The sequence below is a fragment of the Nelusetta ayraudi genome, unplaced genomic scaffold, assembly GCF_046127955.1.
Source record: "Nelusetta ayraudi isolate G7.1 ecotype Tasmania unplaced genomic scaffold, CSIRO-AGI_Nayr_v1 ptg000226l, whole genome shotgun sequence".
NCBI lineage: Eukaryota > Metazoa > Chordata > Actinopteri > Tetraodontiformes > Monacanthidae > Nelusetta > Nelusetta ayraudi.
The window spans coordinates 11,733-28,317 of record NW_027466275.1 but is presented as its reverse complement, the minus strand read 5'-3'; the positions used below and the strand labels follow the sequence as shown (position 1 = coordinate 28,317).

The 16,585-nt window shown below is 50.4% G+C and overlaps 2 protein-coding genes across 2 annotated transcripts in view; one reads left to right on the top strand and one right to left on the bottom strand.

Moving 5' to 3' along the window:
- The window catches only part of nt5dc1 (5'-nucleotidase domain containing 1), a 32,520-nt gene extending 31,131 nt beyond the window's left edge, over nt 1-1,389 (bottom strand). The window contains exon 1 of the mRNA XM_076016413.1: nt 744-1,389. Coding sequence (XP_075872528.1) covers nt 744-836 — 93 coding nt within the window. The 5' untranslated portion in view covers nt 837-1,389. The remainder of the gene's footprint in view (nt 1-743) is intronic.
- A 1,044-nt stretch (nt 1,390-2,433) lies between these two features.
- Nucleotides 2,434-8,576, top strand: frk (fyn-related Src family tyrosine kinase). The gene is made up of 8 exons (XM_076016408.1): nt 2,434-3,004; nt 4,347-4,468; nt 4,976-5,139; nt 5,709-5,877; nt 6,142-6,300; nt 6,766-6,947; nt 7,420-7,585; nt 7,683-8,576. Exons 1-8 carry the CDS (start codon nt 2,616-2,618, stop codon nt 7,889-7,891), a joined length of 1,560 nt encoding a protein of 519 aa, XP_075872523.1. The 5' UTR covers nt 2,434-2,615; the 3' UTR covers nt 7,892-8,576.
- Nucleotides 8,577-16,585: the final 8,009 nt, after the last annotated feature.

Sequence of the window (16,585 nt, the reverse complement as noted above, 5' to 3'; positions counted from 1 at the left end):
CTTCTCTCTCCTCTTTATTTATCCCACATTGGGGAAATGTGCCTAGTTTTAGCAGCATGTACAGTGCAAAAAAAAATAATTCAAGAGTGCAAAGAGTGAATTAAAAAAAAAAAAGGAAATAAAAAATATATAAACAAATTGTTCACACATGCGTGTCAGTGTGTGTCTGTGGCATAGATGACTTTCCCCAACAGCTGCCGAATGCGACGTAAACAACATCCTTTGAGAGGACACTCTGTCAAGATGGTTTATTTTACTTTCTATTATTCCATCTGCCAAGTTGCCTGACAAAATGAGGTTTTCCATTGTGTACACGCGTAACACACTCAGGCTGAGGGTAAACAAACAATCATGTCACGATTCGTCACCCGAAAGGCCCCTGCAAGCGTCAAAAGCGTTGTGATGAGAGAGGATGCTGCGGTCGACGGGCCTCGGATGGAGGATGTATGGACGTGTAACCACCACCACCACCACCACCAACATCATCATCCTCATCATCACCGCCGACGTTCCAACCTGTGAGTCACGCACCGAGAGCGACTGCAGCATCGTCTCCCACCCGGGCAAAAGAGCCCCGCCGCCGGGGGAGCGACCACCGGTGGGTGATGTTCCCGTGAACACCATCTATTGGAGCGTATCGACGGGCTATTTTTACATCCGAACGAGCTGCGGATCGAAGGCTGTGATTGTGTAGACTACACACGCATAGACAGACACACACACACAGTCACACGCACACTCACCCTGGAGGTCTCCTTCAGATGGTAGCGGCAGAGCGTGTGGTCCAGGTCGAACCCGATCACATCGCAGTCCGCCAGGCTGAAGTATTCGCTCATGGTGCCTCAAGCTCTGGGGGGGGGGACGGAGAGAAGACGGCGGCAGCGGCGGAGGAGGAGGAGGAGGAAGCGCGCCGGAAGCCGCGGACACCCCGTCACTGTACACACATGTGCACGACACAACACACCGCTGCTGCTGCTGCTGCTGCTGCTGCTGTTGTGTCAATGTCACCACGGCGTGACGGCGGCGGGGCTGCGCCGTGTGAACGCGCTCGGCTCGCTCGGCTAACGCTGCTGCTAGCTAAGCTAACCGCTAAGCTAACTGCCGTGAGAGAGCAGCGACCCGAGCCCGTGGTGCCCTCTGCGAGTCTGGCTGTCACCCTTAAGGCACTGCGGGGCACGGCTGCCACCAACAGCCGTGTATGAGAAAATATTTTTTATTTATTAGTATATTTTTTTTTCTTTCGGCCGGTGATGAATGACAGCTTGCCCACGCTCCGGACGGACTCGTGTGATTGGCCGTGTGGTTTTCGCGCGAGCCGTCCACCGGCGAAGCAGAGGTAATGCCGCCCAGTGTGATTGGCTGATGGCCAAAAGAAACGCCCCCGCTTTCTCATGATTGGCCAAAGGTGAATCGACGCCCGATGTTTCTTCTTCTAGATCGTGCTGTCTGTATTAAACCGTTCCGATCGCCTCCTAGAGGAATTTCCAACGCCAAAATAACGTTTGTTTGTCGTAAATTGTCGAAGGACTGTTTTAATGACACAAAAACAACAACATTGTGTGTCAAAGACCAACTCACAAAAATATGTGTTTCACCAAAATGTGCAAGTACAACATACTGTCAACGGTAGGGGTCACCAAAGTGGTGTCCGCGGCAAACAGGTTGCCCCCCCAAGGACCACATGAGTAGACAGGCCTGTTCGAAGAATAGCACAACTCGTCGAGCTGTGTCTGAACGTAACTTTTATCCAACCTTGTCGAGTCATTGTTGATATTTATTGAGAACTCTTTCACGTGATTGGTGTTTTCACATAGATAGTATCTATAATAATGATAATAATAATAATAATAATAATAATAATAATAATAATAATAATAATAATAATATGTGACTGAGAAAGTTTCTTATCTCAGGAGAGTGAATCATACTGGTTGTCCTTCATATGATGATGATGATGACAATAAAGTAGCTCTCAGGTTCAAAAAGGTTGGTGGCTCCTGGTCTACAGGACGAACACGCATGTCACGCATATGTATACTGAATATATAAACATCCATAAACACACGAGGGAAAACGCAATACTGATATTTATAGATAGTTAGATAAAGATATAGTTAGATAGATAATTAGAAGACAAAACTGTTCAGGTTTACTGACAAAATACTGCAGTATAGAATAGAATAGAATAGAATAGAATAGAAGATATGTTCTATCTAATTTGGGAAACTACTTATAGTATAGTATAGTATAGTATAGTATAGTATAGTATTAAATAACAATGCATATAAAACTCGACTCGGCACAAACTCCACTGTGGCCACCAGAGGGAGCCTGGAGCCACAGTGCCGTGTCGGGGCCGCTCCCCATTCCTGGACAGGTGCGTGTGATTGGCGCACCGGCAAGTGAACCATGAACCGAAACCCAAGCAGGTGGAGACGTCACAGTGCCGCAGATCAGAGTCTCCTGAGAGTTTCCTCCGTCCGGATCGTCGCTGCGGTCGTCGTGCGGGATCATGAGCGAGGAGAGCGCCTCACCTGCGGCTCACCTTGTTTCCTCGCACCCACCTCCGAGCGGAGGTGATTGGCAGTGATTGTTGAAGGCTTCGCGATCCAACGATGGAGGTCCGTGAGTGCTTTTCGTCGTGCTGGTCGAGGTTCCGCGAGTGTCTCAAGAAACCCACCGAGGCACCGAGGAGCCGGACCGTGGGCAAACCGGATATCGTCATCCAGAACGACGGTGTCGCCGAGCCGGCCAGGTTCAAGTCCTTCAGGGAGCTGCCGCCGCTGCCGCCCAACAGACCCGGGGTCTACTACGTGGCCCAGTACGACTATGCCGCCCGCACCAGCGAGGACCTGAGCTTCAACACCGGCGACACCCTGGAGGCCCTGGACAAGAGCAACGGGGACTGGTGGCTCGCGAGAGCCCTGACCGGCGTGTCAAAGGACAAACGCGGATACATCCCGTCCAATTATGTGGAGCCCGTGGAGAGCATCCACTCAGAGTCGTAAGCCTCGTGTTGTGTTTCTAAAATGTCAACACCCATTGGAGTTTTGTTTGTTTTGTTTTGTTTTGTTTTGTTTGTTTGTTTATTTCGTCCAGGAATGTTTTATATGTGGTGTCTTAGAGGCAAACATGGTCACAAAGGTGGACTGATGTCAGGCTGGACTTGTTTGTTTGAGGTTAATAATTATATGGAAGCAGAAGGAAGTGCAGACTGGGTTAATAATTACATAGAGGACAAGTTCTAAAGCAGCAAGTGAGTTAAAATTTCTCTTCCTGATGATGGTAATTCCCCCCCCCCCTTTTTTTTTATTTTTTTTTTAAGAAAATTTAATTTTATTGAACAAAACCACAGTGGGATTAATATATAACCTCAGGACACTGTGTGACGTCATGGTCCTATCACGGGTTTGGCTCTCGGCCATTACAATCAAATGGAGTGATTGACATTTATTGGCGTGTGTGTGTGTGTGTGTGTGTGTGTGTGTTTGGTGAAAAGTGTTGTCTCAGAAGCCCTCCCCACATCCGGATGGAGGCGCCAGGAACCGTTTGGGCCTCATCCACCTTTAAAAAAAAAAAAAAAAACCACACGTCCTAGCATTATCATTATTATTATTATTATTTCTAGAAAGCCACAGTGTGAATGGTTTTTTGCGATGCACTCAGAGGCTACGTGACGCCCGGACGGGCCCAGGCCGCTTCCTGCCAGCTGTACTCTGGTTTTTCCTGTTTGGCTGTCGGGGAGTAGTCTGCGTTCCCCTGATGACTGCAGCCATTGTTGGCATCACGGTGGACCGGAGGAGCAGCCGTCGATGGTCACAGGGTGGCCTCGCCGTCGGAGGATTGCAAAACAAAAACACAGCGGCAAACTTTATGTGATTTTTATCAGGAGCAGGAAGCTTTCGAGGGGGGAAGTTGACAGGAAGTCGTCTGCATCCAGCCGGCTTGAAGCTCGAATGACAAATCTGTCTTACCCCAAAAGTATTCTTTTTTTTTCTTATCAGGTGTCCTAAAATCAGTTTAGGCTCCGGCTCACCTGTGATTGGTTCAATGATCACACAAGCCTGCCCTGCATTTGTGCGATTGTGTGATAAATTGCAGATTATTGCAGGGCCTAAGTGATTTATAGGCATCCAGCTGTAACCGTGATAGCGGAAGGGTGTGTGTGTGTGTGTGTGTGTGTGTGTGTGTGTGTGTGTGTGTGTGTGTGTGTGTGTGTGTGTGTGTGTGTGTGTGTGTGTGTGTGTGTGTGTGTGTGTGTGTGTGTGTGTGTGATCTATTATTGTCTACTATCTGAGCAGTGTTTTGCTGGTTTATTGTTCAATTGTTCCGCCCCGTGTCTGCAGGTGGTATTTCCCCGACACCAAGCGGCTGGACGCGGAGAAGATGCTGCAGGCAGAGGGCAACCGGAACGGCGCCTTCCTCATCCGAGACTGTGAGAGCCAGCGAGGGGAACTCTCGCTCTCAGGTGAGACCGAAGAAGAAGAATAAAAGGAAGAATTTATTTATTCAATTTAGTCTTACACAAATCCATTGAAGGACAGACAGCAGGCTAACATTAATCACCACACCTCAGACTGCCGTCTTCACCTCCTCCCTCTGGTCACAAGGTGCAGGTTGTCCTCAGGGAATCACTTCCTTATAAAGGGCCATTTCACCATAAATCATAATCCGCCCAACAACCAGTGGCAAATGCTGCAGCGTGACTGAGGAGGAAGAGAAAAGCGGTTAAAAATAAATAAATAAATAAATGCTTGTGTGCAGTATTTTCGGGTTTATTTCGTTCATAATTGAAGAGAAACTGTTGCTGATGCCTCCTGACATCCTGCCACTCGGCCACTCGGCCACTCACACGCTGCCTGCTCCTCCTGAACCTGAATCTGGTTCTGGTTCTGATTTGGACCGAGCCTTGAATTCTCGGTCTGCATTCACGGTTTGACTCGTCCGCCCACTTTGTCTGACTCTGTCTCTCCAGTGCTGGACAACGGGGTGGTCAAGCACTACAAGCTGAGGAAGACTGAGGACGGCCGCCACTACGTGTCGTCCTCCAAGGTCTTCGCCACGCTCACCGAGCTGGTGGAGCACTACTGCACCCAGGCCGACGGGCTCTGCGTGCAGCTGGCGGAACCGTGCCGCAGGGTGAGACTCTCACTGCCGCTTCTGTTCTGCCCGCCACCTTTCTTTTTCTTTTTCTATAAATTAAAAAGATTCCCCAGGTCCCTGGTACCTGGTCCTTGGTTCCTAGTCCTTAGTCTCTCATCCTTGGTTCCTGGTTCCGGGTCCCTGGTCCCTGGTCCTTAGTCTCTAGTCCTTGGTTCCTGGTTTCGGGTCCCTGGTCCTTAGTCTCTAGTCCTTGGTCCCTGGTTCCTGGTCCTTAGTCTCTCATCCTTGGTTCCTGGTCCCTAGTCCCTGGTCCCTGGTCCCTGGTCCTTAGTCTCTAGTCCTTGGTTCCTGGTCCCTGGTTCCTGGTCCCTGGTTCCTGGTCCCTGGTTCCTGGTTCCTGGTTCCTGGTCCTTCCCTTCAGAGGGCCAATTCACTCTGACTGTCACTGTTCTACAGAAATCTCCATCCTATTTTCATTTTGTTCATGGTATCGATGTGTCCTGTCCCTTTTTTTCAATTGTAACTGTCTTTCTGTACGGTGACCTTGAGTGTCCTCAAAGGTGGCTTTGAACAAAGTCTATCGTCATTCTAATTATCATCATTAGATGGAGGCTCCGCAGACGGCCGGCCTGTCCTACAACACAGTGGACCAGTGGGAGATCGAGCGCAGCTCCATCAAGCTGTTGAGGAAGTTGGGCTCGGGCCAGTTTGGCGACGTCTGGGAGGGTCTGTGGAACAACACCACCATGGTGGCCGTCAAGACCCTGAAACCCGGTAGGCCAAAGTCCGAGTTGGGCTGAAGGGACGGTGGCTGGGTTGTATGACCTTTTCACCCCAACTGACCAAAGCAGACGGGCGCCCGCTGGGGTCTGGATCTGCTCGAGGTTTCTTCCCACAGAGCAGCTTCTCCTGGCTACTGTGGCTTCCTGCTTGCTACGGAGGGTTCATTGGGTTTTCTACTGAGTGTGATGTAATGCTGAACAAGTAAAAGTTGATGGATTGATTGATTGATTGGTTGATTGCCACCTCCCTCTGCAGAAACCATGGACACCGCCGACTTCTTGCGGGAGGCCCAGATCATGAAGCGCCTGCGGCACCCCAAGCTGATCCAGCTGTACGCAGTGTGCACGCTGAAGGAGCCCATCTACATTGTGACGGAGCTGATGAGCAACGGCAGCCTGCTGGACTACCTCCAGAGTGAGTGAGTCCATGTGGGCCCAACCCGCGGTCCAGGGTCCAGGAGGCCAAGATAACCTTTATCACCATCCGGTTCCTTTATTGCGCTCGTCTGAGTTGGCAGTAGCGACATAATGTCAGGAAAGGCATTGTTTACATGTGTACATATATATATTTCTATTCTATATTTTAGGCTTTAACCTCTTTTTCTTTTCTGACAGTTCAGGTTCAGTTTGATTTTTGATTTTTTTTTTTTTTTTTAACTTTTTCCTTTTTTCTTTTCCTTTTCCTTTTAAAGACTTTGGGGGGCCGCTTGGTCGTCCACCTGGGTGTGTTAATCCTGATTACATCAAATTAGATTGGATTAGCATTAGTTACATAATGGTTGGACCAAATGAATGAGCAGGAATGGAATGGAACATCACGTCCTGCGTCAAACTCTTTGCTTTTGTTTTCTCTCTCTCTTACTTTCGGCCTCCTTCGCAGAGGATAAAGGCTCCACGCTGCGTTTCTCCGAGCAAATCGAGATGGCGGCGCAGGTGGCAGCCGGCATGGCCTACCTGGAACTGCAGAACTACATCCATCGGGACCTGGCGGCCAGGAACGTCCTGGTGGGCGAGAACAACATCTGCAAGGTGGCCGACTTTGGCCTGGCCCGGGTCTTCATGGTGGGTCTGAAGCCTCCCCAAAGCCGCGTCCCTGGACCCTGAGTCCCAGTCGTTGTCCAGGGGTTGCCAGACGCTACAGAAATGACCACCAAATACACCTGCTCGGTGCCGTTTTGTCACAGTCAATGTTTAAGTCAACGTCAACGTTGGTTTGCATCAGAGACTTGTTGAGCTGCATTTTTTTTTTATTGTTTTTTAACCCTGTAGTCATTACGGAGGTGCGACCGGGTCAAATAATTGCATTTCCTCCTACAGAGGCCAATGAGAGACAAGCTAGTGTTACAGCCTTAAACGTACAATTCCAGGAAACTGCAAATTTAGCCTTCTGTTTACAGCCTGTCACGCTAAGACTGCCAGTTTTTTTTTGGGGCCTTCCGTGTGTTTGGCGGGGGGGTCAAAAACCAGGTGGCCCCAGAGGGGTGTGGCCAACACCCGGGCTTCAGTCTGCGCTCTGTATACTTTTTGTCTCCAGAAAGAAAACGAGAACGTCTACGAGGCCCGAGAAGGAACCAAGTTCCCGGTCAAGTGGACCGCTCCGGAGGCCATCCACGAAAACCGGTTCTCCATCAAGTCTGACGTCTGGTCCTTCGGGATTCTGCTGTACGAGATCATGACCTTCGGACAGATGCCGTACCCGAGTGAGTGAGACGAGAGAGGAGAGAGAGAAGAAACACCGTGGGTACACTTCTTCCCGCTGCTAACCGTCCTCCGCTCTTCCCTTCCTCCCCGCCGCAGCCATGAGCAACTACCAGGTGGTGCAGCGGATCCCGCAGGGCTACCGGATGCCGTGCCCGCCCGCCTGTCAAAAGGTGATTTATGACATCATGACGGAGTGCTGGAAGGAGAACGAGCAGGAGCGGCCCACCTTCGAAACGCTGCAGTGGAGGCTGGAGGACTACTTCGACCAGGACGCCACCTCCTACGACGACGCCAGCCGCTACTAGCCGCTGCTAGCCTAGCCGCTAGCCACTACCGGCGTCTTACGTTGTCCGAAATCCCAAGAACACTAAAAACACTCTGTTTTTTTTTTTTTTATGTGTTTTGATCAAATGAAAGACTTTTTTTTTTTTTTTTTGAGGAACCCTTTCATCAGGTTAGCGGTCGGCTTGGCCGGGACGCTTTTTTTTTTTTCTTATCTTTTTCTTTTTGGATGACAACACTTCCCTGCAGAGCTCGAAGGACGTGTTGGCCCTGTTTGGAGAGACTCTGGGACAAAAGGGAGGGGGAAAAAAAAGAAAGAAGAAGAAGTACTGCCTTCCGTGGTGGTTCTCAACCGACCGGTTCTCCTCGCACGCTGCGCATTGCACACATTCTTTCCGCCACACGCATGACGACGAGTGATGACCTCAAGGAAGGAAATTGACGGAGGCTTTTGTGGGTTATGTTATGCAAGTTATTTGTGTCAAGAGCGAGTGAAGCAACGAGTGATTTGACCTCGGAGGGAGCGGCTAAGCGGTAGCCGCTAAACTAACAAAATGTCTTGCAAAAAAAACAAAAACAAAACCCAGTGTTTGGAGTCGACTTGTATGGACAACAAACGAATCCACAAACACAAAAGTCCACTGACCGTTTTTTTTAAAAAAAGGAAAAAAAAAAACCAAAAAACGGAAATGCAGAAAACACTTAAAATTAGCACCAGGAAGTAAAGTGGCAGGCTAGCTAGCTAGCTTTCTAGCATTTCTTCTTCTTGCCTCTATAAGGACCAAAATATTTCGGTTAGTATTTAACAGGTGCGCTTTTTTTTTTGTCTTCTCCTCACTGTTGACTGTATAGCACTAGACCGTTCATCGCTTGCTATCTAGCTAGCTAGCGAGCTTCTGTTCTTCCCAGGAAATAATCCTACTGCACTGTAAATGAGACACTTGGGAGTTTGGATGGTGGTGCGTCTACATCACTGTTCCGTCATATAACTTAGTTTAGTGACAAAGATGATTTTTGTTTGTTTGTTGTTGCTGTTGCACTTCCTGTTTACCTAGTTTTAGCACTGCTAGTCTGCTTTTAAACACCAATACAAAACACCACTCCCGTCAAATCTGCCCCGGGCCGACGAGCAGCGAACACATCACAAAGTCGTGTTTGAGTGACGATGATTAAAGGAGCAGTCCGCCACAACGTGAATGATTAAAACCTTTTAATACACGTTAATACAAGTTTCAGCTTCCGCCTTCTGCCTCCTCTGCAGACGTTTCGGTTCTTTGCTGGTTACATCGGCGCAGTGACTGAAACGTAACACATTTTGTTGTTTTTTTTTTTCTTTTCGACCAGCAACAATCACACTGGAATAATTTAAACACTGACGACGCGATGATGAAGTTTTGTTTGTTTGTTTTGTTTTGGTAATAAATAATATCTTTCTGATGATGTAATAGCCAAGACAGTGTTGATGTCCTCATCCTGGATTTTAAACCCTCTCCTTTTTATGTACAACCTAATTAAATGACTTCACTTTACTACGACGTTGGTGGTTTTACTAGTTAAAATTTAAATTTAAACGGAACAATTAAAAAGTCATGAGATTATTTTAGGCCACAGAAATGTATCTTTATTGTCTCCATGTTACTCCCGTTTATCACACTTAGCTCCTGAATTCAACGGACTAAATAAAACAAATACGCTGCAAGTTTAAAATTCTCACGCGGGTCCTTTTAAATCAGCGGTTGATATTTGCTTGCAGTGCCCCTGTTTGGCCAGACAGGGGCGCTGTCCTCCCACTCTTGGATCTCCCCCCCCCCCTCTGCGTCGTGAAGCCTTTTTCCTCCTTCGCGGTCCGCGTCAACGGACCAATCAGCAGCAGCGTCGTAAGAGCGTCTTCATCCATCTTCATCTTCATCTTCATCTTCATCCAACCTCCACTGGAATGTTTTTCTTTTTTCTTCTTCTTCTCTTTAAGAAAATGGGGGAAATCTCTCGCAAGACACGCGCGTGCGCCTGCATAACCCGGATGATGAACACAAAGCAGCGATAATCCATCCTGCTGTTTCGGCACCTGAGAAACCCGAGGAGCCGCCGCCTTGAAACGCTGCGTTTATCCTCATTATGTGACGAAGCTTCGCCGCAACAGGCGGGAAAGCAGGCGGAGGATCTTCCGTCATGAATTAGGACGAAAAAAAAAACAGAAAAGAAGAGGCGAGAGGGGAGAAGACAAGCGGATGAGAGGGGATTATTGGATGGAGAAAACACTTTTTTTTTTTTTTACCAGCAAATTCTTCTCGCAAGACTCAAGAAGTGTATCGTCTTATTCTGCCTATGCACTCACACATCAGTCATCACAGGGATTATAGTCACTGTATTATTGGCTCGTTGATTGGATTCAGTAAATATTGAAATATTTTTTGTTGTTTTCTTGCAAAGTGAAACATCCCCCCCCCCCCGCCGCCCCTCCCCCTTGACCTTGAAGAACTCACAACAGACGTCGCTGATTTTATTGCTCGTGCGTCAACCTTCTACATGCCCCGCCCCCTGCACTGTCTCTGCTCCTCCTCCTGCCCCTCCAGCTGGAAGCCACCTGTTCACCAGCAGCAGCGGCTCTCCGTCATCACGCTGCTGTTTCAGGAGAACTCCATTCGTTTCCACCCTCAAGTTCTCCAATGTGCCTCTTGGCTTCCTCTGCTGGCCCTGACAGATAAGCTCCTCCTCCCCACCCCCTTGTCCCAGCAGCTCGTTAGCGTTAGCACCTTCAGCTGCAGCTCTGACCCACTTGAACGATCTCCTCTGTTCTTCTGGAGGTCAGGCTGGCCTTCTTCTCCTCCTTCTCCTTCTTCTCCTTCTTCTTCTTCTTCTTCTTCTTCTTCTCCTCCTCATCATGATGTTGGGGCTTCTTATCCACAGCCTTTATTCAGTCAATAACTGAGGCTGCGTCTCTTCAACCCGCACTCCACAACCATCCAGGTGAGTTCCTCTCCGACCACAAGGGGGCAGTAGTGACAGTAGCTCTTCAGTCATTAAACCGCTGGTTAACGGCGTGATGAGAAGAATGAAAAACCTCCCGTTGTCCAGTTGTCAGCCACAGACAACCATATTTAGGTTTTGCCCAATTCTAGGGGTCATGGAAAGCTAGTAAGGCTAACTAGCATCACTGTTTTGTGTTGTGGGTGGTCACACCTGGTCAGGTAGGTTAACGTCGGCCCAGGAATAATCTGCATCAATGATCTGTCCCAGCAGGAGGCGCCAGACTACAAACAGTGAAATAGATCTTTCTTGCTCGACCCGTCGCCGGCCCGGGAGAAAGGTCCCGGAAGGCTCCTATTAGCAGGCGGTCCTGCTGCCGGTCACTTAAGAAAATCTGCCTGTGTCGGCTTCTGCCGCTCGACTTGAGCTGACGTGCTCTTCCTCCTCGCCGCCGCTGCCATGTGGGGGGGGGGGAGAGAAACTGGAAGGCGCAGCCACATTTCTCAAGTCAAATAATTCATCGCGTCCGGGCCCCGGGGCCCATTTGTCTGTGTCAGAGTTTGCGCGACGCTCCCAAACACTTTCCCCTCCCGAAAAGCGCCGCCAACTCTGCTGTCTGCCGTCCTGCGGAGGCCAATCAATCACGGCCGGCCATGCGGGAAAGTGGCGAAATAAAGAGACAATGAAGTGGAATGAGCAAAAAGTAGGATGGATGGCATTAAGGGGATTTAGGATTCGGGGAGGCCTTTTGTGAGGGAATCTTTCTGGGACTGAAGATTTTTCTCTCTGTGGCGGCGGCTGAGAGGAGCGATGGTGTGTTCAGGCGCTGAGAAGATGGAACGAGCGAGGAGCTCCGAGGATGGAGGTCTGCTGCATCCATCACGTTTCCCCCAGCCAGCCAGACAGCCAGCCAGCCAGCCAGACAGCCAGTCAGCCAGTCAGTCAGCCAACCAGTCAGTCAGTCAGTCAGCCAACCAGTCAGCCAACCAGTCAGTCAGTCAGTCAGCCAACCAGTCAGTCAGTCAGTCAGCCAGCCAGCCAGTCAGCCAGTCAGTCAGCCAACCAGTCAGTCAGTCAGCCAGCCAGTCAGCCAACCAGTCAGTCAGTCAGTCAGCCAACCAGTCAGTCAGTCAGTCAGCCAGCCAGCCAGCCAGTCAGCCAGTCAGCCAGCCAACCAGTCAGTCAGTCAGCCAACCAGTCAGCCAGTCAGCCAGTCAGTCAGCCAGTCAGCCAGTCAGCCAGCCAGACAGCCAGTCAGCCAGTCAGTCAGCCAACCAGTCAGTCAGTCAGCCAGCCAGCCAGCCAACCAGTCAGTCAGCCAGTCAGCCAACCAGTCAGCCAGTCAGTCAGCCAGCCAGCCAGCCAGCCAGACAGTCAGCCAGTCAGCCAGTCAGCCAGACAGCCAGCCAGCCAGCCAGTCAGTCAGTCAGTCAGCCAGACAGCCAGTCAGCCAACCAGTCAGTCAGTCAGTCAGCCAACCAGTCAGCCAGCCAGTCAGCCAGCCAGACAGCCAACCAGTCAGCCAGTCAGTCAGCCAGCCAGACAGCCAGTCAGTCAGTCAGTCAGTCAGTCAGTCAGCCAACCAGTCAGTCAGTCAGCCAGCCAGCCAGCCAACCAGTCAGTCAGCCAGTCAGCCAGCCAGACAGCCAGCCAGACAGCCAGTCAGCCAGTCAGTCAGCCAACCAGTCAGTCAGTCAGCCAGCCAGCCAGCCTACCAGTCAGTCAGCCAGTCAGCCAGCCAGACAGCCAGCCAGTCAGCCAGCCAGACAGCCAACCAGCCAGCCAGCCAGCCAGTCAGTTAGTCAGCCAACCAGTCAGCCAGTCACTCAGCCAGTCAGCCAGTCAGCCAGCCAGCCAGTCACTCAGCCAACCAGTCTGTCAGCCAGTCAGCCAGCCAGCCAGTCAGCCAGCCAGCGGAACACTCCTCTTTTCTTTTTAAAGAATGACCCCCTGCCTGACTTGACTCTCCCCTCGACAAACACTAAGCTAGCCGCTGCTAGCACGTTAGCCACCGCCATCCACAACAGACTTTATATTTTTTTTTGTTGATTCTCCGTTTGATCCGGTCGCTGCATTTTTGATGACACAACAGACCTCCAAAGCATGAATTTTACATGAAACAGAGGCAGCGGGTCGGGGGTTTGGGAGGGGGTCGGGGGTGGGGGGTGGGGGGAAGGGGGGGCGGGGGCAGTTCACACCTGATGTTGTGCAGGAGGGGAAACAAAACAAACAAACAAAAAAAAACACAGCTGGGCCAACGATGTCGGATTAAAACACCCTGCAGTGGTTGCAAGCAGTCGTGCAGAGAGACGCAACTGTGGTTGAACTTCATGAAGAACAAAGAACATCTTCCATACGTAACCAAATGTGTGACCGTGTAGCCGCTAGCTAGAACTGCGCAGAACCTAAATAGGGCAACAAAAGCAAACGTAGTTCTGGTGAAATGTCGACGAGTTGACGAGAATTCCGGCTTCACGCCTGAAAGTCGTCATTGTACTTTGTCGGAATTTCTTTCAACCTTCATCTCCCATCTTCTGCTAGCGTGCGACTGACGAACCGCCAAAGCCGCTCGACGCTAACGTTTAAAAAGACGCGGGCTACTACGTTTCCCCTCTGTACCTTCCTCTATTACACCTCAAGGGGATTATCAGCCTGCGTGCGTCTCACTCTCCGATAGTGCCTTCCCCCTCTCTCTCACTCCAGGCACTCAAAATAAAATGCTCCTAATTTAGCGGCGCCGCCGCCGCCGCCGCCGCGGAGACAACGGCTCAGCCGGGGCCACGCTGAACGTGTGAAACGTGAAAATCCTCTTTGCAAAACATACTCTGACGTGTCCTGGAAATGGAAGTGGCGTTGATTAGCACCGTGCTCGGATTAGCCCGTCGGAGCTGAGCGGCGGCCCGATAGCAACAGCGAGGGATGGAAGCGCTGCGGGGCAATTAGCAACGACACCGTTTCCTTTCTTTCTTTCTTTTTTTCTTTTTTTTTTTTGCACGTCGATCCCGAGCGGCGGGCGGGAGGATTTTCACAGCAAAGTCCCGCCAGCGGAAGAAGCAGCTCCGCCTCACTAATCCTCTGTGAGATTTCCATTTTTAATGAACTTCATTTATGATTTTTTTTTTTTTGTGTTACGACTGTTTAAAAAAAACAAAAAAAAACAACGTGTTAAAATGTCTTCTTTTTTTTTGTCTCTTATTAAGCAGCAGTTTAACCCGTATACCAGGAACCAAGAACTTTAATATAAACTGGGGAATATTTGCTAATATTAGCGTCGAGAGGTGAAACTGTGAGGCTCTGGCGAAGATGTCGTTGATTTATTCACATCATGCAGATTGTCAAACGTTTGGTGTCATTTTTCTTTGTGACGTGCGAGCCCCCCACCCCCCACCCCCCTCTCGTGGTCTTCGGCTCCTTCCATTAATGCTAATTACCGGTTGGTGTGCGTCAAGCTAAGTGGGAGAAACACTGATTAGCGCAGGCGATGGTGATGGACTCGGAGAATCACTCCCGCATTCTAATTCTGGTTGGCGTTCCCGCCTTCAAGGAGTGGACTCCAGTTTGATAAAGAAAGTTCTTCAATTGCTGTTTTCCATCATAGGTTTTTCAAAATAAAAGTGATATTTCTAAAAATTTCGACATAGTACAATTGCGATTCGCAAAGTGTTTCCATCGAACGGTGTGACGTGCGTTAGCCGTAATTCTCGTGAAAAAAAAAACTTGGTCCAGTGAGAGGCCACCGTGTGGAGGACGGAGGTACAAAACAGTTTGCGTTTTGCCTCGCGGGGAACTTACAAATATATTTTTTCGCTCAGAGCGACCTTGCACTCGTCAAAGATCTTATCTGCGTCCAATCATTTCCTCTCCAAGACCATTAGCTTCTGCTAAGTCCCCGCGGCTAGCTAGCAACGGTCCGTAAATCGCATCGCTAGTCGTCAGTCTGTGCTAACGTACCACCACAGAAACACCGTGGCGGGGAGGGGGGGGGGGAGTGCAGGGGATCTCCGGCGTTCCCGTTTGAAGTAACATCGCTGAAGACGTACCGACATCTGCCGACTGCCGGCAGCGGTGACAACAGTTTGGAGGGAGGCCGTCGGTGCAATCGAATATTTATTGGACCTTCTGCTCTGCTTGTGTTCTTTTTTTCCTTTTCCGCCTCTCGTCCCAGGGCCGAGGCGGAGATGTTTTGATGTTGCTCAAGCCCCGGGAAGCTGCTCTGACTGGGAGGCCGCAGGGGCTCGGTCGGAACACCTGTAAAGCTAACGAGCGCCGAGAGCAGCGACGCATCAAAGGTGAGGAGGAATATCTGGGAATTCCAGATCGTCTTGAACGCGTCTTTTTTTCGCCGGTGAACAAACACATCTTCAGAACCTGCACCTGGAGAACCTGGACCTTGAGAACCTGGACCTTCAGAACCTGGACGTGGAGAACCTGGACCTTGAAGAACCTGGACCTTGAGAACCTGGACATGGAGAACCTGGACCTTGAAGAACCTGGACCTTGAAGAACCTGGACCTTGAAGAACCTGGACCTTGAGAACCTGGACGTGGAGAACCTGGACCTTGAAGAACCTGGACCTTGAAGAACCTGGACCTTGAGAACCTGGACCTTGAGAACCTGGACGTGGAGAACCTGGACCTTGAAGAACCTGGACCTTGAAAACCTGGACCTTGAAGAACCTGGCCGTCACCGTCTGCGTTCCCATGACCTCTAGAATTCCGCCAAACCCAAACCTGGCAATAGAAGCTGTTGATGGAAGCTTTGGGAAAACCTCTCGGCTGTCACTGAAAGGCTTCGACGTTCCGGTGAGGCGCTCGCTCGCTCGCTCGCTCTCGTCGTCGTTCTTTTGTTTTTCCACCTGACTGCAAATTGAAAAGCGGGGCTGCCGTGATTCAATGTGCACTGTGCTCGTGCACATTCCAAAGGTGCACGGTCCCCCCCCCCCAGCTCCGCCGCCGCAGTTTGTTTTTCCGCTCCGTTTGTGTTTTCGTTCCCTCTCGTTCTCCTGCGTGCGGCCTCCTGATGGAGACGGATGGGTGGAATTTAGCGCCACTTACGGGTGACGTGTGTCATTTCTGGAGGACGTAGAGAACAAAGCAACATTTCCTTCATTCCTTCCCGCCCTCTCCGCATCTTGCCAGTGAACTAGAGATGTGCACGTTTTTTTATCGATATATATTGATCGCTGGTCAGAGTAACAATTGAGATTGCTCTTTTTTTTTTTTTTTAAATGATCTCCTGTAGCCAGTCACAATATCGCAATATCGACCCCCAAAAATATTGATTGACAGTACAGCAGTCAGTCAGTCAGTCAGTCAGTCAGTCAGTCAGTCAGTGGGACGTCCACGCTGTGGAGCTCCGAGCCCAATCAAGCCGCACGTGTGGGAGGTGTCAAGTAATGGCCCCGCCCACTCGACATCCGTCCTCTAGTGGGCGGGGCCATTAGCGTCGTTTACGACCGAACCAGAGGGGGGGGAGGGGGTGGGGGGGGGTAAGGTCAGGGGGTCAGGGGCTCATGGATGATGTCACCAGGGGTTTCCTTCATGGTTGGCCTCTCACGCTGTTTTTCTCTCTGCGTGGGAAGAGTTCTCTCCAAGAGCCGCAGATTGGACCTCAGATCTCGTTAATTACCGCCGTTAGAAAAACAGCAAACCTCATTAAAGTGCGATTCCATTAGCTGCAGCGGAATTCATTAGCAGACGGTAGCGGGGGACCCCCGGGAGAGCCGGCCAGGCGGGTGGGTGGGTGGGGGG